This window comes from Lepidochelys olivacea (assembly GCF_965140295.1).
Source record: "Lepidochelys olivacea isolate rLepOli2 genome assembly, chromosome: 2".
Taxonomy (NCBI): domain Eukaryota; kingdom Metazoa; phylum Chordata; order Testudines; family Cheloniidae; genus Lepidochelys; species Lepidochelys olivacea.
In genome coordinates, this window is record NC_140412.1 from 9,175,143 (window position 1) to 9,201,594 (window position 26,452).

At 48.5% G+C, this 26,452-nt stretch overlaps 1 protein-coding gene across 6 annotated transcripts in view; it reads left to right on the plus strand.

The window, feature by feature from the left end:
• LOC311516018 (uncharacterized protein) overlaps positions 1 to 15,726 on the plus strand; it is a 77,212-nt gene extending 61,486 nt beyond the window's left edge. For 5 of the 6 annotated variants that reach the window (XM_084619626.1, XM_084619628.1, XM_084619630.1 and 2 more), the window contains 9 exons: positions 778 to 879; positions 2,014 to 2,112; positions 3,079 to 3,225; positions 4,521 to 4,628; positions 5,397 to 5,594; positions 6,002 to 6,208; positions 7,622 to 8,987; positions 13,073 to 13,225; positions 15,376 to 15,726. In XM_084619626.1, coding sequence (XP_084475752.1) covers positions 778 to 879; positions 2,014 to 2,112; positions 3,079 to 3,225; positions 4,521 to 4,628; positions 5,397 to 5,594; positions 6,002 to 6,208; positions 7,622 to 8,987; positions 13,073 to 13,225; positions 15,376 to 15,557 — 2,562 coding nt within the window. In that variant the 3' untranslated portion in view covers positions 15,558 to 15,726. Of the gene's footprint in view, positions 1 to 777; positions 880 to 2,013; positions 2,113 to 3,078; positions 3,226 to 4,520; positions 4,629 to 5,396; positions 5,595 to 6,001; positions 6,209 to 7,621; positions 8,988 to 11,066; positions 11,173 to 13,072; positions 13,226 to 15,375 lie in introns of those variants that run through there. The other variant, XR_014710290.1, reaches the window with a different exon arrangement.
• Positions 15,727 to 26,452: the final 10,726 nt, after the last annotated feature.

Below are 26,452 nucleotides of genomic sequence, written 5' to 3' on the forward strand. Positions count from 1 at the left end.
TTCCCCAAACTTCATGAGCATTGGGGCCTGGCTTTTTGGTTTGGCCCATTATGGAGATAGGAACCAGCTGGGAAGTTCAGATCCAGCATCCCCAAAAGCATAAATAGGGGAACCCCTCTGACTTCCTGCCAGCCTCCAGGAGACACGGGGGCCTACACAAGATCCTAAAGGGAATGTGTCTGTAGGTTTTAGTAAGCACGGTTTCCCCTTCCCCTGTCTGCTGGCATTGCTACAACTGTCAGCTGGTTTTCAGTAATGCATTAGTTGCATCTGCCCCCTTTTATTTATTTAGTATGTAGCTAATGTACGCAGGGCTTTGCTTGCATGGGAGGGAATTTGCAGTGTGTCCTTTGCAGTGAGGTCGCCGGCAGATCTCTTTGAGCCCTGTTTGTCTCGCCAAACAGGAGAGTGCTGAGACTTCAGTCACAGTTCCCAAGAACTTCCTCACTCCCCCAGTTTAAACACACCTGTCTGCCCCTCTACACTCTCTCTGTGGCCTGCACGAAGAATCGTAGGTTGCATCCTCAGGGCAAGTTAGAGCTGAGAAGACCCAGGCTTGAGGCATTTGGAGGAGAAGCCTGTGAGAGAGTCCCACACCGTCCTGATGCTCTGTGCCGTTGTGGTGTTATAGGCAGGGAGCTCTGGTACCTCCCTTGGCCCTTGCCTCACAATCTTACATGCTGTGATCCCTGCAAGGCGAGCCCCACTGCCAGCTTGCTCTGAAGCTCAGACACTGCACATGGTTAGTTACCCACCCGGTCTGTCTTTGTGTTGCAGACAAACTACTCCACTCCTCTGCACCTGGCAGCTGCTGGGGGGCACCATGAGGTGGTGAAGGTCTTGCTGCAGACGGGAGCCTCGGCAGCGGATGAGGATGGTGTACGTACCAAGGGCTCGGCTGGGCGGCTCCCAGTTCAAAATGCAGATGGTGTGAACGCAACGGGTGCTGGCTGCTCTCTTTGGCCGACAGCTTGGGCCCTCTAGAGTCAAAAGCATAAGCTGCTGGGGGCTGTAACAACCCATCCTCCGTAATCAGCACAGAGGGGACTGGTAACACCCACTTGCCCCCGAGTCCAAATGCCCCTCCTTCATTTCAGGCTGCATGCTCAGAAGGGCATCTCTCTTTGGCAGGGAAAGGCGCATCTACAAAATTTACATTCACATCCTTGTGCCTCTCCTTGATGTGCGCCTCTGTGAATGGGAGCAGGGGTCTGAGCCCTTTCCCCTTTGGGAAAGGCACTAACATTTCGCTGAGATGCTGAAGTAAAAGCATCCCTATTGTTCTTTCCATCTCCCCCCATGTCCCCCAGTTTGTCTCTTGTAGACTAGTCCCAGGATGGTGCCATGCTGTGATTGTAGTGTGGTGAGTTGTTTTTTTTAATTCAGGGATGAAGGGTTAAATTTCTCTGCCCCTCGCAGCAAAAGGGTAGTGATGTTTCATTTATAAAGAACCAGCCTCCTCTTTCTTCATGACTCCTCGAACAGTTCCAGGCTAAGGTAGCTCTCCATTCGGTGGCCCGTTGTCCTGAATGCCCAGCCAGCCTGTGACACCTTGAATTATACCAGCAGTTCTAAAACTGTGGGTCGCGATCCCCTTTGAATGGGGTCAGCAGGGCTGGCTTAGACTTTCTTGGGCCCCGGGCTGAAGCCTGAGTCCCACTGCCCAGTGCTGAAGCCAAAGCCTAAGCCTGAGGGCTTCAGCCCTGGGTGGCGGGGATCAAGTTGGGGCAGTGGGGTGGTGGGCAGGCTCAGGTTTTGGTCCCCCTTCCTGGGATTGTGAAGTAATTTTTGTTGTCAGAAGCGGGTTGTGAAGTTTGAGAACCCCTGAATTATACCATCATATCATGGAGCTAGGCCGTGCTGGGAGTGTCAGAACCTCAAAGAATACGAGTAGACCCCAGGAGGCCTTTCAAAGGCTCTGTCCCTCACCCAGACTTTCTCCATTGCTGTGACAACACTCTGGGATTTGCACCCGGCCTTGCCTTCTGATGCTTTTTCTCTGCTCCTTATTAGGAAGGAATGACGACAATTCACCTGGCGGCCAAACATGGGCACATCAGTGTCCTGGAGGCCTTAAAGGGCAGCATCTCCTTGAGAATCACCAGCACCAAGGTGAGTGCGTGGCTGCTGGCTTTGCACAGCAGGGGCCTTGTTGCCTATGGCATGGGTGTGGCTATGTTGTGAAAACAGCCGCTGTTTGGACACAACTCAGGTGGTGTTTGTTGTAACTGGGTCAGAGGTGAGGGTCAGGACCTAGTTGCGTGTCCAGCGGAGATAGGGCCACACAGCAAAGCAGGGAAGTGCATGGGACACATAGTTATTGGTAATGGTTAGTCCCCACTGTGCTGGACACTGTGTGTACACCTAGTGAGAGACAGTCCCTGCCCCAACGATCTTGCAAAGAGCCCAGGCAGACAGAAGGTGGGAGAAAGGAAGAATTAGTATCCCCATTGTACAGATGGGAAATTGAGGCCCAGCGAGTGTGAGTCGAGGTTTCCAAAGGTGACTAGTGATTTTGAGGGCCTCCATTTTTGGATGCCCTACAGGGGCCTAATTTTCAGAGGGTGGGTGCTCAGCACTTCCACAATATCAGGCTTGTTTTAGGGCTCTCAAGTTGAGCACCCACTAATAGAGTGACCCAAAATTGTTAGTCCTTTTTGAAACTTCGGCCAATGGCAGAGAAGGGACTAGAACCCTATGCTCCTGGCACCCAGTCACATCCCTTAACACAGGCCCTGCCTTCTACTGCTTTGTCAGGAGTCGTCTTTTCCTGATGCTGCCCAGAGCCTTGCGGCATCAACTGTGGATGCCAAATGCAGAGGATGCTTCCTGAAACATGTATCCCCAAAAGCTCCTTCTCCTCTTCCAACTCTCTCATTCTTTCACCCCTTTCTTTGTTTTCGTTCCTGTCATTCTCATGTCTTCTGTGACCTCTCCCTTTTAACCTTCTTCCTTCCAGCTGTCAGGCATGTACTGTGCTTTGATCGGATGCTAAATGAGAGTGCTCTGGCTCATTTAAAAGAGCAAACTTGGTTTGTTTTCCATGAACTGTGGATGTGTTTTTCTTTCCCTTCCAAGACAGGATTTACTGCCCTTCATGTGGCAGCTCATTACGGCCAGCTGGACTTCGTCCGAGACATGCTCGCCAGGGGATTGGCCACCATGCGCAGCGAGCCTCCCAAATTCACCTCCGAAGGACAGCAGGTCAAGGAGCAAGGCAGTGAGGTAATACAGCAGCCAGCCCCAGGGAGGGATAAGGGACAAGCCGACAAATGGCATCCCGAACCCACTTGTCTATTTCCGTGGAGCCAAATAACATGGGGGCTCGTGTTACTGAGCCATTTGATTTCACTGTGTGGTAGGCCCAAGTCTTCTCCTCTGTAAACAAGCTTGGCAGAGGAGTGCTCTGCTGCAGACTGAGTCCCCCTCCTGGCTGCTGCTGCTGTATCTCAGAGCTGCCCGAGTAGTTTCCACGTCAACTGGACTCTTACTCCCTTCTGTGCTGTGGCTTTAGCCAGTGAACCTTCTTAGTTGCAGATCCTTGCACCCTGCACGCACTCCTGGGTGGCCATGCACCTCTCTTCCATGTTATTCTGGATGGACCCCAGCCCTGGGGCAGACAGGCTGGGGAGAGCCCCCCTCCCTGCCCCCAACTCCCTGCGTCATGTCACTGCACTCTGTGTAACACAGCTGCCCTGGTTCTTCTCTCCCTTGGGCCTATGGAGCGGGGAGAAGGGTTTACCCCTGTATTCACCCTGGGAAATCTGCCTTTGCCTCTTCCAATCTCTGCTCTCCTTGGTTAGGATTTGGCTCCACAGGGAGACTTTTCAAAGGGTCAGAAACGGGAGGCCTGGATGACAAATGGCTCCAAGGCCCTGACTGAAAGGGATGGGCTGTGCGTGGAACTTGCATGGCGTAGAGACCCTGACACTGCAGCCCTCGGTCCCACGGCACCACTTGTTCCAGAACTGGGGGGCGGGTAGATCTGATTGGAACGTTCTTGCCGAAATATGCTGTTTCGGGGAAGCTGAAACATTTTGGTTTCCACACATTTTCACCAGGAGGGGAGATCGCGGGCCTGGAATTTGGGAGATCCAGATTCAAGACCCCGCTCTGTCTGATTTGGTGTTACCTGGGATGAAATTCTCTGCTCGGAATCAGGCACAGCAGGGGTGGTGCCTGGGTCTCCCACAGCAGTGTCCCAGCCACCGGGCTATACAGTCTCATGAAAACCTTTGAAAGGTTTCGGAGTTGTTCCAATGCGTAACCCAGCGTGATGGTGCATGTGGGGGAGGCTTCAGCCAGGTTGCTGACTCTCCAGGGCCTCAGAGAGGGAGGAAGGTAGATCATTATGGCCCGCCTGCAGGCGTGAGTCGCAGAAAATGGGGGAACAGCTGCTCTGGCTTCTGACTTGTACGCACTGCGGGGGGAAGTGTCTGGGAACTGTATTGCCCTCGCAGTATGCCCAGGAGTCTGGGGCATCAGAGGGGCCCTGCTGCCGTCTGTGTGATTTATTGCAGTCAGGATTCACGCCACTGCACCTGGCTGCCCAGTCGGGACACGAGAGCCTGGTCCGGCTGCTGCTCAACTACCCCGGCGTACAGGTGGATTGTCAGACCAGCCTGCAGGTAAGAGGCCAGCCATGCTCTGTGTGTTCTACTCACATGGGGGCCACCGTGCTCTGAGCTGGCTCAGCCCAGGAGAAGGCTGCAGCCTGTCATGGGGGCGGGCAGCTTTGATTTTGCAGCATCATATCTGGGGTAACAGGCTATCTGGGAAGCTTCCATCTCCCCCAAAGCTGACACCAGCCAAGCCCTTTTGGGCAACTTTCAGGGCCTAGCTTCTCTGAGGCCAGCACTCCGGGGGCCTCGAGTGGCCGTTCTGGCTAGCATTGTACCACCACTCTGCACTGATGTGTATGATGACAACAGAGCAAGGCCACCATGAAGCATCAGCCTCTTGGGACAGTCCAAGGCCAATTCCACGACCTAACATTTGGGCTGCTCTCCAGCTCAGGCCAGTCCAAACCATCCGGCCACGTCATGGCCCACCTTGGTTGTTTCTACATGAATTTAGTGCTACTACTGACCAGTGCCGGGTTGACAACCATAGAGACAGCCCTTCCCTCTGCAGGAGAGGCTGCTGCAATGCAAGCTTCGTCCACGTAGCCCTCAGACAGTGGACCCCAGCCCTCTGCTGGAGGGGTCACCTCTAGCTGTGGAGGGTAGTTCAGTCTCCCTGACCCTCAGCCTCTCTCCTTGCTGTAAGAGTGATGCCTCTTGTGCCAAGTCTGACAGTGTCTTTAGGTGACATTTTTAGGTCCCATTAGTGACCTTGGAGCCATCCCGTCCCTGTGCCAAATGCTGTACAATGCTAACCAGCCCACTTGTGCTTAGGGCTCCACCCCTCTCCACCTGGCGGCCCAGCATGGTCACACCGCCGTCGTTGGGCTTCTTCTGAGCAAATCCACCTCCCAGCTGCATCTTCGAGACAAGAGAGGGCGGACATGCCTCCACCTGGCTGCAGCCAATGGCCACGTTGAGATGGTGCGGGCATTGCTGGGCCAGGGAGCGGAGATCAACGTCACCGACAAGGTACAGCAGCAGCTCGCACGGTTGGTGTTAGCCTGCTGGAACAGTGAGGGGCAGTCACACTTTCTGTGCAACCTTTTCATGGAGAGTCTCGCACCAAGCCTTGATCGTGGGCCTGTGCCATGAACAATATATGATACCATAGAAGGTGCTACACAGTATCTCCAAACCCTACGTCCTGAATTCCATGGTTCCGAACAGCAGCATGGCTGTCTATTGACAAAAGCTGCCAGCCAAGTCAGCTGCCCATGGATTTCCAGTTTGCCCATCACCTGAAAGTTATGAAAGTTTCATGCAATTCTGGTTAAAGGTGATTCCATCCCCTCCTGCACCATTCCCTATTATGTGACTGCCTGATGCCTGTGGTCAATGAATGCTGCGTTTTCACTGTACGTCCTTTAATTCCACAGCAAGGCTGGGGCCCATTGCACTTTGCTGCCAAATCGGGTTTCCTGGATAGTGTCCGGCTGCTAGTGGAAAGCGGTGCCACGCCCACTCTCGAGTCCAAAGAGGGGAGGATACCTATCCAGTATGCAGCTGCTGAGAACCACCAAGAAGTAGTGAGCTTCCTGATGAAAAGGAACTCCACCACCTTGAAACTGATTGAGGACAGGAAGGTAGGGGAGACCCTGAGCCAAGATGAGGTAGGGGAGGTGACGTGGGCAAGCCCTGAGCCATATGTCCTACTCTTGTTTGCAAAATCCTACCCCCAGCACCTACATTATGCCCTTATGGTGCAATAGCATGACTAGGATCCCAGTAATCTAGGTCATTGGTCGTTATAGTTATTGGTCACATCAGTGGTAGCAATGGCTATGCGGTTCCTGGAGCTCGGAGCCATATGTTGCTGGAGACTAGAGCTAGAAAAAAATTTTCAGCCAAAACTTTTTTTTTTTTTGGTGAAAAATGCAGATTTGGCAATACCAAACTGTTTCATGAATTGGTGACTCTTTCACCTAATTGTTTGGTTTTGGGGGGAGCGGATTCTGAAAATATCAAAATGTTTCGTGTTCAAAATGAAACATTTCAATTTTTCAGTTGGAAATGACTTTTTGTTTCAAAATTTCCTTCCATTTTATTTTAAAACATTCAGAAGTGTTTAAAAAAAAAGAGTCAAAATTGAAATGAAACATTTTGATTTTGTTGGAATGAAACATTTTGTTCAACCAAAATGAAAATGTTCTGGACATCTCAATGTGCAAAAATTGTCTTTTTTGGTCTGACCTGAAACTATTTGTTTTTTTAACTTTGTCAAAATTGCCAACAAACCTAAAAATCTATTATTCACCCAGCTGTAATAGAACCAGCTTGACCAGGGAGTTGATCTGGTCAGAGACACCTCTCCTCTGTTTCTAGAAGCTGAAAAAAACATCACTGAACATTAATTCTACACATCTAGCATTTATATGATGAGCCTTCTCCAGCCCCAGTGAAAATATGTGAATGTCCCTGGCATTTTGGAAATATTCCTCTCAAATTGGATTGTTTTTTTTCCATGTTGCTATTTACTAAATCCAGAGTTTAAAGGTGTGGCCTCTGAGCACAGAATTTGGAGTTCTAATCGCAGCTCAGATGATGAATCCTTTTGTGACCTTAGCAGGTCACCTGATCTGTGCCTCAGTTTCACCATATGTAAAGCGGTGGTGATAATGCTGCCCTACCCATGGATGTGTTGTGGTCAGTCAGTGTTTGTAAAGCATTATGCATTGTTGTTGTTACTTGCATTACAGTAGCACCTAGAAGTTCCTCATGCCAGGTGCTGTACACACATATAGGAAAAGATGGTCCCTGCACCGAAGAGCTTACATTGTAAATAGACAAAACAAAGAGTGGGGAAAAGACCGTATTGTTATACCCATTTTACAGAAGGCTTGAGACACCAGAGAGATTCAATGATTTGACCGAGGTTGTACAGCAAGCTTGTAGCAGAAGTGAGAATTGAACCCGATCTCCTGAGTACCGTCCAATGCCTTAAGCACAAGACTATCCTTCCTCTTTGTGATATTAACTAAGGGTGTTTGTTTTTCCAGTTTATCTTTGACCTTATGGTCTGTGGGAAGCTGAACAACAACAAGGCAATTGAGGAATTTGTCCTTCACTCTTCTGCTCCCCTGGACACTGCTGTCAAGCTTTCCCGGGCCTTCAACATCGCTGCCCTGAAGGAGAAGGAACGTGCCAAAGACTTGCTGACTGCTGCCAAGTACACTGAGAGCATGGCCACTGAGCTCCTGACGCTGGCTTCTGGAGGTAGAAGTGCTGGCTACCTTCTCCGCGCAGTGGATCACAGAGGCACTACCATGCTGGACTCGCTAATTGAGTGTGAACAGAAGGACGTAGTAGCACATCCAGCAGTGCAAAAATACCTGACAGAAGTCTGGTATGGCAGCCTGAAGTGGGCCCCATGGAAGATTGCCCTCTTGTTCGTCTGCTTCCTAGCGTGCCCCCCCATGTGGCTGGTTTTCTCCCTACCCCTGAAACATAGGTTCAATAAAATTCCTATTATGAAGTTCATGAGCCACTTGGCATCTCATATCTTCCTGCTCATCCTGTTCATCCTAACCATAGTGTATCCCCCCATTAGCCCCATCTATGAAGGTCACATGGTGCCATACTGGAACGAGTGGTTGCTCTTAGCTTGGCTGCTGGGGACACTGGTCACCGAGCTCACCCATTTTGGAGAAAGGGCTGGCCTGGCTTGGATCAGAGTGTTCGTCTTGGGCTTCTCTGCCATTGCTTTCCTTTGCCATTTGCTGGCCTTGATGTTTGCTGGCACCGATCGCTTGCACTGCCTGTTTGCCAGGAACATCTTCCTAGGGGTGGCCATGACGCTCTCCTTTGTGCAGTTCCTGGAGTTCCTCACCTTCCACCACCTCTTTGGCCCTTGGGCCGTCATAATCAGGAACCTCATGAAGGATCTCACCAGGTTCGCAGTCATCCTGGGCTTGTTTCACATAGCCTTCACCATGCAGCTGTCATCTGTCTACCAGCCAGTCTACCCTGAACCAAAGACCAACCTCTCAGCTGCTGGTGGTAACGCGACTGTGAGCACCGCTATCCAGGACCCCGTTGTCATTATGGTCACATTATTCTTCTCCGTGTTTGGCCTTGTTGACCCCGAGTCCCTGCCCTCACTCACCAGAACTCCCCAGTTCACTTTTGTCATCATCCGCTTTGTGTTTGGGGTCTACCTGATCGTGACCTTGATTGTGCTGATCAACCTGCTGATCGCCATGATGAGTGACACCTACCAGAGGATACAAGCCCAGTCTGACACAGAGTGGAAGTTTGGCAGGGCCATGCTCATTAGGGACATGACTAGGAAGTCTGGAACACCTTCCCCCTTTAACCTCTTCACAAATCTTCTCTATTACATCAAAATACTTTGCAAACACAAAGGTACAACTGCTAATTTATATGTAGATTTGTGTGTCAGAATGTTTTTATTTTGCAGTCCTGGAAATGTTCCCAAAGCCGATTGAAGAAATGAAATGAAATGGTTGAATGTCGGCAGCTGTAAGAGTTTTTAGGGAGACCTTGGAAAGTGGGAGCATGTCAGATGCCTGGATTTATTTAAGGTCCTCACCAGGGGGCAGTATGTGCTGCATCACGCACCACACTCATGGCTTCATTCTGCACTCACTTACAGTCAAGCAACTCTATTGAGGCAGAAAGTAGAACATGAGCCCATGGTTCTCTCTGTTGCTTACATTACAGACTAGAGTTGGGAGGGAACTCGATTTTTCAATATGTGGGAAATTCTGTGAGTTTGAAAAAAAATTCCATTCCAAAATGGGAACAAAAACGAAATAATTCAAAATTTTCCGGAAAACAAAATTCTGGAAAAAGAAATTCATTTCAGGTGAATCAAAGCGTTTCATTCCAATTTTGACATTTCTTACACTATAAAATAAATTTCTAAATGAAAAGTCATTTCAAAACAAAAAATGTAAACGTTCCATTAAGCAGTGTCAGAATGGAATATTTCAACCTAAACCCAAATCCTTTTTTGTTTCTTCCCCAAAACTAAACTGCATCAAAATTGATACGCTTAGGGTGAAATATTTCACTTTCAGCAAATCGATATTTTCCAGCCGAAAAAGGTTGCATCAGAAAATTTCCAACCAGTTTATTACAGACCAAATACCCTCCATATGAACCAACAGTGGACATCTAGGCTGGAGGCCACAGAACCTCGATATTTCTGATCCAGCTCACAGTATTGTGCATAAATGTGGGCTAGTAGTGTGCAATGTAGAGGTTTTGGGTACATAGGCAATGATCGCCTCCAACAAAAAGATCTTGCCAATGAAGACAGATGGCCCTCTCTGTTAGACCCAGGCAACCCCTGGTCATTTGCAAGGTGGCAAGGTGGGCAGTTAGTCCCTCAGACCTTGGTTCGCCTCTCCTCCCAAATTCACGGGTCTATCTGCTCCTCTCGCCCAGCCCATATTATCATAGATAATGTTCTATGTGCTGACACAACTTTGCCCTCCGCCCCCAAATTTTTCTGAAATGACACCCCTGCCCTGGACATCAGCGGGCTAGACGGGTGGTAGGGTAAGTGCAGGAAGAATGTCTCCAAGTCAAATGGAAACTGTTACTTTCCAGGAAAGGAGGATGAAACTTGGGCCTAAGAGTTTTCTGAAGTATGTCCTCTTAAAGAGACACTGCTCCATTCCTTCTCACAGACATACAAGAGAATGGGGTAGAAGTGCCATCACATTGGGAATGTTTCAGAAAACATGGTGTAATTACAGTGGTGGGTTTTTCATATACATAGCCCTTTCCTACATGAATGTTACATGGACAGCTGCAACTCCCCCTTATCCCCAAACCAGAACCAAGCATGCATCATTTAACCAAGTAGCTAATAAACATAAATTTTATTTCCCAAGTTGCTCTGGAAACAGGATATATAACTGTAATCCCAGATAAAAAGGATATCAAATTGGAGTTAAGGTTGAGCACGTGTTAGTAATTTAAGGGGAATTACAGGGAATTACAGGGGGAAAAACCAAGCATTACCGATCCAGGAAATTCAGTTAAGGTTAAATTTAAAAGAAATCCAGTCATGTTAAGGAATGCCAATGCACAGTTAAGGCACCCAGACAATGTTAACTCCACCCTGTAGTGACACGGTGGAATAACCATACAATTAGGATTAGTGCATAATAGTGTCATAGAACAAATTAAACTGATTTCTAAGGCTACATTGGACTCTTCCCCTTTTTTTCCTCATGATACCACTAGAAGGCAGAACTAAGAAACTAACAGCTATAGTAAATACAAACAAAAAAGCCTTAGAAAAAGAACATGTAGGCTGTGGATTTGTTTTGCAGTAAGAAGTTACATTGCTTGACACATTAAAATCTAAACTGGTATAGGCACTTGAAAATGAACAGTTAGAGACAATCCTGCACTGCTCCTGCAGAGGTACGTGAATAAAATGAGCTAATAAATCTTTCCCATCTCCAGTTTCTGTGGTTCTATGAGAAATGTAATCCCGGGAGACTGAGGGCCTGATCCTGAGAAGTGAAGTCAATGGACAAGACTTCACCCTAAGCAGACCTACTATAAATAGGTTTGTGTCAGGGCCGTTTACTGGCATTGGCTCTGTTCTGAGTCATTTCAGACCCTCTTGGCATTTGAAGTTGTGATTTTCCAGCGAATTATGGATTGCATTCCCTTCCATGTTTTCCCCAGTTGTCTGGTTCAGATATGTGGCTCAATGCATAGTACCTCGGGACTGGCAGAGGAACAATGTCCTACAGAGAGGAGCAAACATCTGAAGAAATATTCTGCTCAAATGAAAATCAAACTTCTTGTGTTCACTCGCTCGCTATGTTTAAATTGAGTGAGTGTACCCAGAGAGTGTATTCATGGCGGGAAAGGTGGTGTGACAACAAATGTTAAGTGAATATGAGAAAATATTTTTGGAGAGTGAATTTTGCAACCACAATTCTGTGTTACACTCATCCTGCCAGAGATCAGAAGCATTGCTGTGTGACCTATCTAAGCTAACCAGATATCAAACTGCTGCAGGCCAAGAATTATTCACCAAAACTAATTGACAAATAATATCTAATAATTTAATTCAAGAAAATCGTAAGCTGCTAGTGGGCAACTTGCAAATGGAAAAGGAGGCTAAAATCAGTGAATGTATTATTTGCTATGCATTTGTCAGCTCTTACTTCGGGGTGTTAGCACAGGGCTTGCTAAATTGGGAAAGATGTTGGACAATTTTTTTATTTTTTCATTAAAAATGGCTTTTTGTCAATCTGGAAATTTCTATAACAAATCAGAGAATCCTAGAGTATCAGGGTTGGAAGGGACTTCAGGAGGTCATCTAGTCCAACCCCCTGCTCAAAGCAAAAAACAAATTTTTTTTTGACAAAAAAAAACAAAACAGGTTTTTTTTAATGAAAAGCCAAAATCCCCCAAATTTAAAAAAATCAAGGGATTTGGTAATTGAGAACCAAAAAAATTTCAAGTCAGTCAGATGAAAATTTTCAGTAAAACCAACTATTTTTCCCTGCCTCCCTGAAATTTTTCAGTTTTTGAAAACTGTAAATGTTGAGGAGTTTTAACAAACAAAAAAGCCCAACCAACCCAAAACACTGACAAAAATTGTTTTTTCTTTAAATTTCATCCAAAACAATTTTTTTTCTGAGGGGGCATTTCCCAAAAAGCTCTGTGAAATTCACAAACTTGGGTCCCTAAAAGTGGCCTCCTAAAAATCCACATTTGGAGACCCAAATATAAGCTTCTCTTTAGGAGCCTAAATGCGTATTCATGAGCTGAACTGTTGGCACTATGGCATGCAAATGTTGTCCAATGATTACGGTAATCCTCAGGTGTTATCTGACTGTTTTTCAGGGCCAAAAATTAAAGATGCATAATGATTTTCTGTTTTGGGGTCAAGGAGAGGGGTAAACCAATCATTCTACTCCTGAGTGTTGGCGATCTTTCCAGTATGACCCAGTATGCCAACGCCGCAGCTGGGGACATACAGTGAAAAAATAAGTTGAAAATAATCAGTAATAACTATTTGGATCCAATAATTAATATTACTCAAGATAACTTGAACAACCCTCTGCCCAAATTGACCTGAGGCCCTGCCATTGCTGAGATATTTCCAATCTCATCTAAACCAAGCAGCACAGAAATCTCATTGGAGACCCTAGTCTTTGGAGATGTCCACACTCAGAAAACTCATGTAAGCCTTGAATGAATATCCAAACTTTCGGACTCTTACCTGACCCTCTGATATGTCCAAGGATTGTCTGTCACTAATTTCTAAAGATGGGAGGGGGGGTTTATTGGTATAAACCATCTGTATCTTATGCACCAGCTAGCACAATTGTGTCAAAAACAGAATAATAAGACAAGCATGGGAAAAAGTGAAGATAAATCCCCATTGTAGAGGTTAAGGTCATGTTTGTATACAATCCTATTCATCTGAGCTTCTGTGCTCCTCCAAGGTAAGCTGTGCTCCACTGAACGAAGGGACCTGATAAACGAAGAGGAAGACCTGGACAGCACTTCCGACACACGATCCATCAATATGCTGGCTCACACGTCCATGGGTTGGATTAGGGTTGCTGCCAAGAGGATGACACAAGTATCACCAGAAGGTACTGACCCTTTGCTGAGCCATACGCTGGAAATCCACAATAGACCGCCAGAAGGGGACCAAATTACATAGGGTGCCCCAGTAGGGTGCACTTCTGAGACTGAGCAAAGGAAAACATAGGATGAATGTCAGGGGAAGGGGAGTCCTAATCAGGAGAGCTATTTGATAGTGGAATGGAACGAAGACCCCATTGCTGGAGGGTACAATGCAGGGAACAATCCTCCACTGGATGATTTAGACACCCTAATGGGTCTTTTCCATCTCCTTGATTCTAAACCTTTCCCTAGGAAAGGTGAAGAGTTGATCTTTAATGTAGCTGTTGTTTTTTCTCTGTACTGCTGGGATCCTCAGACTGTGTGGTTGGGCTGTTGCCATATGTCTCACTTCTGTTATTTCTGTACAGAGTCAGTACTGTCGGTGCAAATAGCCTTTTCCTCTGCAGCTCTTGCTTTCCGGTATCCTGCAATTGCCTTCCTATATCTCTCCACCACACTGATTCTCGGTATTGGTTCTTGTAGCTGGAAGAGTGTCTCTTCCTCCCTTATCTACACATCTGAATTTTTTTGTCCCCCTTTGCTGTCCTTTGTTGTTCCACTTCCTAAGAGTATTATCCATTTTGGGAAATATCGTGGCTGAAAGGTGCTCTGCAGAATGAACTTCTGCATGTGCTACCATATCTAGGCACAACAGAGCGCACGAGGGATGGAGTCATTACTCTGCCTGTCTTTGCTTTAATGCTGTTGGTTCAGACACTTAGGAGTCAGTTTTCAAAGCAGTGGGAGGGAGGGGGGCTTCAGCCAGCGCTGGTTATGTTTTGTCTGGAGAGGCCAAACTGTACATCAGTGTAACACAACATTCCACTAACACGACTCTCCACGAAGATTCCTCCTCCCACTTCGCTGTTATCTAGCTTGCTTGGAACTTACGGTGCTGTTGGAGGCAGCTGGAAGGGAGGTTCCTTTTCGGTAGGTTAGGCCGGCCCTGTGAGTTTGAAGAGAGGAAACCAGATACTGGCAAATCGGATAAACGCAGTGGAATTCCCTGGCACAGTCAGAATGAATTCTGAGGGGCAGAAGGGGGCGCATCATTGGTGAAAGGGAGCCGCCTCCTCTTTCATTGCCTTAGCAGTAGAAGAGTAGAGGATGGGGTGGTTCCATCACTCCCTCCTGCCTCTCTCAATGTGCACTCGCCAGGAACGGGTTCAGTATGAGCGATTGCCTCCTACCTCAGCTGCAGGGCCACTCTGAGCCTGCTCAGTCACCGAGCCAGAGGTGGGATGGGACGGATTCTGCATTGCAGCAAGAGCATGCTTCACAGAGGAAGATTAGAAACTCATTTATTCTTGATTCATATTTGTTTCCTATGAGCTGCTGCCTCTGCCTCACCAGACTGGACTGAGACCAACTTAATTTGCATAGCCACTGACAGCTTTCATACAGAAGCTTTCAGTCTGATACAAGCTGGATTTGAACCCATCAACTAGTGGTGAAAGGCTCTATCTCCCTTTACCAAGCCACTGCTCCCTCAGTAGTGCACGTCTGAAGGCAGAATCTTTTCCATAAGCAATCCCATTAAATCAGATGCAATCATTGCATTAACTACAGAAAATTAATATCAAATCTATAATACAACACATCACCCAACTAACCCTAAGTAACATATTTCATTGGGTAATTTAGTAATTTATATAGGTTTCTTTCCTTAATCAGGAGAAACTAAGAGTTTAAGAACTCAGTAATCTCAGCAGCTCCAAATAATATCAGACAATATATTTTAAGACACTGCGTTTGTGAGGGTCCGTAAACAAACACGTGCAGACACCACAATTGCCAACTAATCTGCAAAGCCCCAGGCTCGAACTCTACATCTTTGCTCCAAAAGCAGACCTCCACCACCTGAACAAAATGGGAATTCCCATTACCTTTACAGCAGTATTGTGAGATAGACTCTTTTTAGTCCTCCAACCACCAGGAGGCAATATAATCACAAACACTTGAGCAGGTCTGATTTCATCCAGGAGAGGGCAATGGGGTCTGACACTTACACTGAACCAACTTCGCCTGTTAGAGGGACTCCAAAAAAAGGAGCCTTGGTGCATGGATGGGGACCTTCTCCTCTTGACTTCTTAGCCATCTCTTGTTCTCTCCTTAGGTGGGCACATTCGAAGCACTCTGCCAGCAAGGCCGCTGCACATTGAGGGGGCAATAGACTGGCACAGCGTGGCTCTCCGCTATTACTCCTTGAAAGGGCGGATGGACAGAGCACGGTTCGAGAGGGAATTGTCCATGCACATTGGGAGAAGAGAGGTGTGCAGCCCATCCATCTGCTCATGAACGGCCAGGATGTGTGCAGGGTCTAGCCTGTTTGCACCCAGCTCCCCAGTACCAGCGATTGTCGTGACGTGGGTCTCCTTTGGGCTGCCTGAATGCAGTAGGGCGTGAACGGCGACGTGTTGTATGGCCAAACGGAATGCAATAAAGATAATTTTCTGTGTTCCCTCCATGTCCAAGTCCGTTGGCTTTTTTGTACTCATGGATCCTTCCTCTGGGGCCTGCTCCTGAGAGGTGCTGAGCATCTCCGGCAAGATACATCTGGCTGGAGCCCAGCACCGAGGGACTCAGCACTTCGGAGGATTGGAACCTAATATGGGAATTCTGTCTGGTCAGGCATGACCTCCTCCAGCACCCATAGGAGGTGCTGGTCATGCTACATGCCCTCGAGAAGGGAGTTTCCCCTGAAGGTTCGGATTTGGCTTTTGGTTTCTCCCTGTCTCAGTGGTTGAGTCGGTTTTACTGTATCTATTCCAGAGGTGGTGGAGGGAATCACTGGGCTATGGAGACAGCAATCGGACTGGCAGGACAGCTTAGGCTAGAGAAACGCTCTCCTGTGTAAAACCAGTCCTAGTTTCGCTGCCAGCTGCCGCACAGTGAAGAATTGCATTGTCCTCCCATGATGCAATGGGCTAAACTGCTTTCACACACACCCCCGGTGGGCAGAGGTGTGAGGGCTATAAATCCCCATCTCCAGCCTCGACACCTTTGCTCAGGGGTTAGGCACAGCAGCAAACCACGGTCATTCTTGAGGGCAAGGACAATTGGAGGCTAATGGCAACAGAAGAGCTAGGCCAGCTAGGAGGATGGTCCACACAACTCGGCCTTGGAAAGGGTGTAGCTCTGGCCTGCTCTCCCCTGGTGCTCCCAAAGGCATGGGACCCAAGTCAGCTTCCTGTGCAGCCGTGCTTCTCTGCAGCCTTGCTGCCACGGGGCTCTGGCTTTATGGTTGCAGTGTAGCCCAAAGAAAAGAGACAATAGTACAGTGAAGAGAAATTGAAGGTGCAGACCCCCCTCACCAAGCAGAGATGGAGACCGGCTGCCCAGGGGTTGTGCCACCTGGAACCTGCATTTCATCAAAATCCATTCAGTGACTGGGGCTTACCAGTGTGAGCAGCTACCACGGGGAGAAGTGACATGAATTTAGCTGGTAAAATAGGGGCCCTGAGGCTCGTAGGGACTACTGGTTAGCACAAGGGGGTGGGGAATCAGGACTCCTGTGCTCTGGTCCAGAATCTTGATGCTTAATCCCTGCTCTTAGGCTGGTCAGTTAATCGTTCTGTGCTTCAGTTTCCCTGTCTGTAAATGGAGATAAGAATCACACCTCCCGCATGGGAACGCTGCAGAGCGCTGATGTCCTGAGAGGGCTGGCACTTTGGGACAGACCTGCGCTCTCACTGAAATCAATGGCCAAAAATCCATTGATTTCAGCGGCAGCAGGGCTAAGCCTTATATAAGAGCAAATAAAGGTTGCGAGTTTTTGGCTTCCATAAATCTGCGTTCTTTCATTGGTGGTCTGTCTGAACAGGCTCTTTGTGAGCTAACCTCCTCTCCCATCCCCACAAGCAGCCAGGCTGCCTATCTGTGTGTGGTCGGGACAGCGCCTGCATACCACCGAGAATGGATGCTGAGGAGACGCTCAGTGTGCGAGATCGCCGTGCTGTGCAGGAGGAGGAGTTCCAATGTGCTGAAGTCTCCGGGCTGAGGCAACGCTGCGGGGGCAGCACGTGGCTTGCTCAGAACCGAGGTATTGGAAGTATTCAGGAGTTGGAGCAGAAGCAGGAAAGTGTGCTTAGGCCTGCCACCTCCCCGCAGTGCTCCTGGTGAGTATCTGGGTGTGTTGTGGGTCTGCACTTCACAGCCCACAGGACTTCAGGAACACAGTAAGACAGCACTGCAGGGGTGCCCCAGTAGCTGGGATGGTTGAGTGGTTGAGGCACAGCAGGGGGACTCAGGAGCCCTGGGTTTAATTCCTGGCTCTGCAACAGACTTCCTCTGTGAACTTGGGCAACTCACTTACTCCCTGCATTTCCCATCAGCAGCATGGGGATAATACTGCTGCATTTAACCGACTTGTCCACATATGGTATGTGTGCACTGCAGAAAAACAACAGCCCTGTGGCAGCGCATCTCAGTGCCCGTGGCAGCAGACTCGGGCTCACGCTACGATGCCAAAAATAGCAATGCCGGTGTTTGCACTTGGGCTGGAGCCCTGTCTTTCAAACCCAGCCGCGGGGAGGGTCTCAGAGCCTGGCTCCAGCCTGAGGGGGAACATTGGCACTGCTATTTTTAGCCCCGTCGAGCAAGCCCAAGTCAGTTGAGCTGGGATCTGAGACTTGCTGCCGCAGGTTTTGTTGGGGGAGTTTTTGCAGTGTGGACGTACCCATCAAGCGGGGTGACCTGTTGCTATATACCCAGACCGCACCGAACAGGCTGAGCTGGTTCTAGGGTTGCCTGGTGTCCGGTTTTCAACTGGAAAGCTCACTCGAAAGGGGACCTGTGCACTGTCCGGTCAGCACTGCTGACTGGACCCCAAAAGTCCCGTTATCGAAGTAACCGTGATCGGCCTCTGCCACCGGGAGGGCGGGAAGAGCAGCTGCTGCTGGAGGAGGAGGGATCCTGACAGTGCAGTGCACTTGAGGAGTGGGGCCAGGCGCACTGCCCACCTTCTCAGCCTCCCAGGGCCCTGGCTTTCTCCGGCCCCTCGCTCCAGGAGACAGACACACCTCGCCATGCCCCAGTTGGACAGGCAGGCAGGCTTCATGTCAGCGCCTCCCACCAGGTCTTCAGGTGGCAGGTGAGTCCCGGGAGAGGGGGAAGTAAGTGACGAGGGCCTGTAGGGTTTGGTTATGAAAAAATGGAAAGTCGGCAACACTACCTGTTTCCCTAAGTGTTGCTATAATACAAAGCAGCAGCACCCACCCCATTATGGGGGCGCACACAACTATGATCAATGAGGAGACATTTTCATTCCAAGCCCATTTTTCTGGGGTGCTTTAACTTTCTGGGGAGAAACATTATCTTCTGAGCTGGAAGAGGGAGAACTTAGGGACGTAGAATGGGCAATGACCTCCTGGCTTATCGAGTCCATCCCCTGCTATCACAGGCTACCCCGTCATATAACCCCATTCATAAATATATCCAGCTCCACCGTCAAACTGGTTAGGTTGTTGCCCCCGCACCCATCCCCACTCCTGTTGGGAGGCTGTCACAGACCCTCTCTCCTCTGATGGTTAGAAACCGTCTTTTAATTTCCAGCCACAATTTATTCATGGCCAGCAGTAGCTGACCAATAGAAAATCCACCATCTGTTTGAAGAGCCATTCCCCTGTGATTGCTGGCAGTTGATGGAAGCATTAGTGCCCAGTTAAATCTCTATCATTAATCAAGAAGCCTCTTGAATAACTAGACGTTTGAAAGGTTAAGAAAACTGCCCTTTTTTTTTCCCACCAGAGGCTAAATTGTTTCTGAAGAGCAGCCTAGCCTCAGTGTTAACGTCTTATTTCAGGCCAGCATCCCTGCTAACGCTAGGAGCAGATAAGCTAAGCAATTCTTTGGGTATTATTCCATATAGGGTCAGGTCCTGCCACACTTAGGTTGAGCTGTATGCATTGATGCTGATTTCTGTTCTGAAAGGGGATGTGTTTAGTAACAATCCTGTTACCCTCTCATGCCACGTTTACCCCAGTGTAACACCATTATCTTGAATGGTGTCAAAATGGGCCTGCCCTCTCCCTTCCACAACACTTCCCTGTGGGGGGTTGGGGTGGAAATGGGATCAGTTGGCATTGGAGTGGCACAAATGGCACTTAGTCGGGGCCAAGGAGCCGGCCTATTTTTAATATTGGAAGACAGAAGGCAATTGTACTGAAGTAACATCTGTTAATCTTTAAGATGCCACCAGACTCCTTGTTGTTTCTGTGGATGCAGACTAACACCACTGCCTCCTGATAACTGTACTGTATGTTGCCTTCCTGAAATCCTTAGGGATGAAATATCAGTGGTCTTATCATCAGTCCCTTTTTTGCTCTCTGCTACTCACTGCCATGACTCAGTCTGTGACAATACTGGTCTCAGATGGGCCAGAGGGACAGTCTGTGTCAGTCCACAATAGGCTGCAAAAGCTGCCGCCACGTGGTAAAATGCATCCTCTCCTACTCTGTCTAATCGCCAGCAGGAGTCTGTTAACAAGTAGCCAGATGATCCTGTTGTGCTCACCAAAAAGGAGCGGGTACCCTCAATAGCTCAGACATAGGTGAGAGGTTTATTGCAGGAGTGGGTGGGTGAGATTCTGTGGCCTACGGTGTGCAGGAGGTCAGACTAGATGATCATAATGGTCCCTTCTGACCTTACTATCTATGAATCTATGCCATTTTAATGTGTTTGGTTTTTTTAATGTGGTTTGTATTGTTGCCCCTTTTGCTGAGCTGCAGCAGACATTGGGTCCTTGTAGCCAGTCAGTTTCCTATTGGAGAAGAAATTGGTGATGCACCGTCAAGGTATTTCTTAGTGTGATGTTTGCTTACAACATGTGCCCAAGTCCTATTTACCTGGAATAGAGGTGGACACAAACTGCCCACGGGAGAGCGATTTCATTTAGCAGTAACCTCAGTGAAGGCACCACTACCCAGTCACCAAGAAGTTCTATGGGGGTATTGTAACAGGGCAATTTCCTGCAATATCCTTGGAAAAAACCTTATTAAATTAAGTTTCAGTATCTTTGGAGTCCATTGTATTAAAAATGCAAAGGTTATGTATTATTGTGGGATTGTATTAATGTCTCTACGGGGAGACGTGGCCAATGTAAACCTTGGGGACTGTTCTTACCATCAAAGGACTATATTGAACAATGAGACAAACAAAGTTAAGTGGGAATCTCAAGGGGAAGATGAACACAAAGGTATCCCTGTCTAGCTATGCAAAAACCCAGCCTTTTGAAGTTATACACTTAGGAGTGGGCTCTTTGCTGATTACCTGTTTTATGACCAAGCAGTACAAAGGAAAGACTGAACTATTCATGAGGGTACTTGTTCTGAGCAAAAGCTATTATGAACTGGTAACCAGGGAAAATCCCCATGGTGGGATTTGAAGGACTGGCACCTACCGGAGCCCTTGTTGGAGTTGGGGTGATCTCTAGTAAGCTTGTTAGCATGTGTGTAGGTTCTTTTATTGCTTTTAATGTTTTCTCTCTAATGCTTTCCTCTTAAGAATAAATGTGCTTGCCGCTTTCACAGGTCCAGACTAACCCAGCTACCCCTCTATGCTTGCGCAGAAAGAGCTGTGCGCTAACCTATAACTGTGGGCAACTACACTGTTCATAGCCTCTGCAAAGCACAGACGCTGGCCATGTTGGTCATCTGACTTGCAGGGAATGGTGCAGGCTTGAAAAAACCCTGGTCATCAGGGCGAGAATTGCAGGTCTCTGTCCAAGCTGGGATCTGAGAGTGAGTTCAGTCGCTGGACCATGGAGGGTAAATACAGATGCAGGTGCCCTAAACTGTGACGGGTACGTTTACATTGCGATCACAGGGTGTGGCTGCAGCTTTGTGGCCCCACTGAGGTAGCTTTAATCTAGCTCGCTTGGGTCCCAAAGCAGTAACAGAGGTGACGCGAACTAGCCAGCTGAGGGCTCCAGGTGGATTGTACAGCCGGTGCTGCCATGCATGAGCTGTTCTCGGCCTCTGTCTGCTTAACACACATGGAGCTTTTCCTGCCTCAAGCCCTCGGGCTTTTCACCAGGCTCCCTCTGGTCCAGCACTGCTCCCCCAGGGCTGCATGGTCTTGCCCGGTGAACATTAACCTTGCCTTTGTGTAGCTGCTGGATCACTCAAGGAACCCTCTCAAAGATCTGACTGCCCATCCAGACCAAGGGGAGCATTTTGACCCACGCAGTTCCCTGAACAGCTGGCTGGGTGCAGCCACTGCATGGGGTCCCACCCTCTGCGTTTAACTCGTTCTCTGCAGAGTTTCGTGCTCGGTGCTTGTGTTCCTGCGGACGCTCACCACGTATGACATCAGCACCATTGGCCATGGCTGTATTTCTGTGCACTCAAGCCTTTTACTGAACACAGTTAACTTATGAAAATAGCTTCCTTTCCCCTGACCCCCACTTGCTGCAGAGTTAAACCTCTGTGCTCATTTTATTTCAAACTGTGTAAATCACGTCAATTTGCAAACAGCCCCAAATTCAGCCCTGCTGGGTGGTATCTGCCAGCTCCTTTCCTGGGCAGCCTGATGATTTCTCCTGGCTCAAATAAGCTGGCAGAGATATTCCCCCCTTTGGAGGTCAGTAGAGGATGCTCCGAGGTTGAATCCCGCCAACAGTAAACATGCACACACGTCTCTGTGCATCTGTCAGCTTCTCACATTCACGTTAAATGTGTAACACTCCCAATCACCAGTTGCTCATCCCTGCTGCTCGTGTCCTTGGGCTTCAATGACATATAATAAAGCCACCAATTAAGGCAATACACTTCAGGAGTATAACAACCTCTGTAGTTGTTTGGGAGGTGATGACGTGCTTTATCCTGACCTAACGCAGGTCTTAGGGCCTTTCCTAGATCACAGTCTAGCACAGACACACAACAATGCAGATTGATCTAGTTAGTTTTTTTACAAGTTACCTGTCACCATGTTGTCTAAAGCCACAGCTATACCATGAATCTGGGGCGTGGGTCTAAATAGCGGTGTAGCCATGGTAGCCTGGGGAGTGGTAGCTGAGCCACGGTGAGGACATACCAACAGGTTTCAGGCGGGTTTGTATTCAGCATGGCTCAGCCATGCTTTTACTGCTGCTATCTGTGTTCCTGTGGTGATGTTACTATTCGTACACGCACTAGCTGGGTGAGAGCTGGCCTGAGTGCGTGTACTTGAGCAGGGAACTCGCACCTCGAGCTCGTAGTGTAGACAGAGCCTGAGTACAACAGGCCCAGTATGAGTTTGCTTGTGGGGCTCTGGCAAAAACCGTTTTTAAAGCCTTCATGGAAGGAATCATAGAAGTGTAGGACGGGAAGGGACCTCCATCGGTCATCTAGTCCAGGTCCCTGCACTCAAGGCAGGACAACGTAATAACAAACCACCCCTGACGGGGTGTTTGTCTAACCTGTGCTTGAAAACCTTCCAGTGACAGAGATTCTACAACCTCCCTAGGCAATTCATACCAGCGCTTAACCACGCTGACAGGAAGCTTTTCCTAATATCCAACCTAAACCTCCCTTGCTGCAATTTAAGCCCATTGCTTCTTGTCCTATCGTCAAAGGTTAACGAGAACAATTTTTCACCCTCCTTCTTGTGCCCTCTCAGTCTTCTCTTCTCCAGACTAAACAAACCCAGTTTTTTCAGTCGTTCCTCAGAGGTCATGTTTTCTAGACCTTTCATCATTATTGTTGCTCTCCTCTGGACTTTCTCCAATTTGTCCACATCTTTCCTGAAATGTGGCCTGCAGAACTGGACACAGTACTCCAGTTGAGGCCATATCAGTTTACAAGACTCCTGCTAATACAGCCCAGAATAAGGTTTGCATTTTTTGGCAACAATGTTACACTGTTGACTCATATGTGCACTTAAAAGGGATCTGAAGGATTAAATTAAAAACAGAATTGCTTTAAAGGCCCAATCCTGTATGCAAGCAAAGCTGCCACTGAAATCAGACCTGATGTGGGTAATTGTGACAGGATCCCCGGGGTACACTCTGAAACTGTGAGACTGTTATGCCCCCTTAACTCTCCAGCCTGGGATGTCCCTCACAATGTTTTGCCAGTGACAAGCCGCAAACCCCTCCAGGCGCTGTGATCACTCAGCCATCAGTATGTGGAAATGCACACCCAGCTACATTGCACCAAGGTGCTCTAAGCCACTCATGAATTATACAGAGAGACACACCAGCAAATCCCACCAGCCCATAGCCTTGCACCCCAGAAATATACCATCTTACATGGCCCAAGACTTCCTTGGACAGTGCAAGCTCATTAATTAGTTCGCCACTCCAACAAAGGGTAGTGGACATGCAATAGCTCTTGTTAACCGGAGCTGAGATTCTCCAGGCACTTCAACCAAAAACACACTGTGTTCGATAAAACAGATTTATTAACCACAGAGAGAGAGAGATTTTAAGTGGCAGGCATAGAGATCAAAGTTGGTTACATAAGAAATAAAAATCACAGTCTAAATTCTAAAGACTAAGCAAGATTTGAATCAAGCAATTTCTCACCCCCACTGGATTTTTCAGGCAGTTTACAGTTCTTATTACGCAAGCGGAATTTCCTTCTCAGTCTGAGACGCATCTCCCCAGTTCAAAGTCTTTGTCTTCCAGACAAACTTCTAGATGCGGGAGGAGAGAGGCCTAGAGATGTCAGTGTCCCTCTTTTATACTTTCTTCTAGCTGTGACATGGGAGTTAGGTAGCCCCATTGTGATTAAGGCACTGGACGGGGATTCTGGAGAACTGGGCTCTGTCTGGCCTCATCTGCAAACTCCCTTGTGCCTTTGGGCAAGAGACACAACCTCTCCTAGCCTCAGACCCTTCTCTTCTGTTTGTATCCCTTTCTCCTGTCTTGTCTATTTGGATTGGAGGCTTCCCAGGGCAAAGACTGCCTCTCGCTGTGTTTACACAATGCCTAGGGCAATGGTGCTCTGGTTTCACTCGGGGCCTCTCGGCACTATTATACACAAATAATAATCATTAGTAATGTCACTGGCTCATCCGTGGCCCTAGCATTCCCTAAAGGATGTAGACCTTGGCTGAGTTGAGTCTGATGCCGAAAGGAAAGCAGCCTCGCTGCCAGTTCTGGCAGCTGGATTCCACCACTGGCTAGTTCTGTGGCTACCCTGTTTAAATCAAGTTAACGTCTTTACAAATTCACTTTCAAACGAGCCCTCAGAGCCTGAAGTGTGAGTCCAGCGCAGCTGAAGACGCATACTGGGGCTCAGGAGTGTTTAGACAGGAGTGGGCGTGGTAAAGCTATCCAGATGCAACCCATGTGTTCTTCCAAAGCTGGGAAGGAGGTGGCGTTTGCCGGGTCCCTAGATCTCCTGCATTGCCCTGGGGTGGCTGTTTACCACTGCCCTGTAAAGGGCAGAAAGCTATCGCCCTAAGAAAATGATCTGTGTGATTTCTTTTATTCCTTGGCACCACCTTGCCTTCTGGCAGCTGCTGCTGCTGAAGAAAAATGCATAGTGCAATTCCCAGGGGTAAAGGCTGCAGTAAAAAGGATTAATGAAGGGTGCTAATGCAAACAGGATCTTAACACAGCACAACCAGGATTGTCCCTCAGCCAAAAAAACATGGAACAGGGTCCTGCCCCTGATTTTTAGCGGCAATCTGGCCCTGACTCAACTAACAAGGCATATTTATAAAGTGATCCAGATACTTGAGGTTGCCAGGTGAGTGGACAGGAATCAGCAGGGTGAATCCAGGAGAACAGAAACTTGTGTGAGGATGATCCCAAGAGCCTGAGATAGGAGCCAAATGATGTCGTCTCCAGCACTCTTTACACCCCAAAGTCCTGGGTTCTAGGAATCTACAACCACCCGTGTGTGTGTGAGAGAGAGAGAGAGAGACAAATACACGAACATACCCCACCTCCTGATTCATGATGGGCTGGCTCCTGGCTGGCCTTGGGGAAGCCAGACACCCGTCTCTCCAGCTCCTGTGTAGTCAGCTCTCCTGACTGTGCGCACACTGTGGTCTAGGCATGGGGATCCAGAAAAGCTGACTACAGTGGCAGAGCCGTCGTGCTGAGCCCTGAATTACACCAAGGTTTCCAGAGGGTCTCCGAAGGGCATTACAGATTCAGAGCAGTGATGTATGATTCCTCTCAGCCAGCACGAAGACAGACTAAGGGCCCGACGCTGCTCTCATTGACGCGAGTGTAAAGCGAGAGTAACTTTCGCTGTCGTTAATGGAGTAACACCAGAGTAAAACGCGTGGGAGGTCAGAACCGGGCCCTTGTAATTGGCTGCAGGCAAGTAATAAAAAGAAATGCAGTTGAGATCTGACAACCATTCAATACAGCGCCTGTTCCTGCTCCCATTCATGTCTGTGGAATAACGCCTGTCGATTTCAGTGGGAGAAGGATCGGGTCAGAATGGTGTCGTAGTAATGGGTACATGTCCCATCCCCCCCATGTATCTTTTGGTACAAGACAGAGTGACAGCCACATGGATCAGGCTCCAAACTGTACTTACCCCAAAGGCAGCTCATCTTTCCCAACAACCTGGGAAGAAATGATATAAAGGCTCAAAGTCTCTGCTGGTGCAACTGCGATGATGCTGTGTCGGCAGGGGAGTTGCTCCAAAGCCAGTATGGTGCTCAGAAATCTGAGTCAAGCCACATAGAATCATAGAATATCAGGGTTGGAAGGGACCTCAGGAGGTCATCTAGTCCAACCCCCTGCTCAAAGCAGGACCAATCCCCAATTTTTGCCCCCCCGATCCCCAATGGCCCCCTCAAGGATTGAACTCACAACCCTGGGTTTAGCAGGCCAATGCTCAAACCACTGAGCTATCCCTCCCCCCATTGCAGGAAGGAACTGCAGGAAGGAACTGTGTCAACTTTCCCCACGCAGCTGGGCCACTGCTCCAGCACCCTGACCTGCAGCACTCCCGGCTTTGCCAGCCCTTGAGAGCAGAGACATGTGGTGGGGTTCTGTGATGTAGAGAGGAAGTGTTGTCCAGTGGTTAGGGCACTGGGACGAGGTGTTCGTGCCACACTTGCCCTGAAAGGGTTAGTGCAGATTGTTAAGGGGGCTAATTAACCTGACTGGCCACAGGGGAGAGGAATCAGGTGGCCAAGCAATCCCCTGACTGAGGGTGGGAGCCCAGCTGAGGAGGAAGAAGCTGGGATGGGACTATAAAGGCAGGAAATTGGCAGCAGAAAGGGCTGCTGGGAAAGTCTGCAGT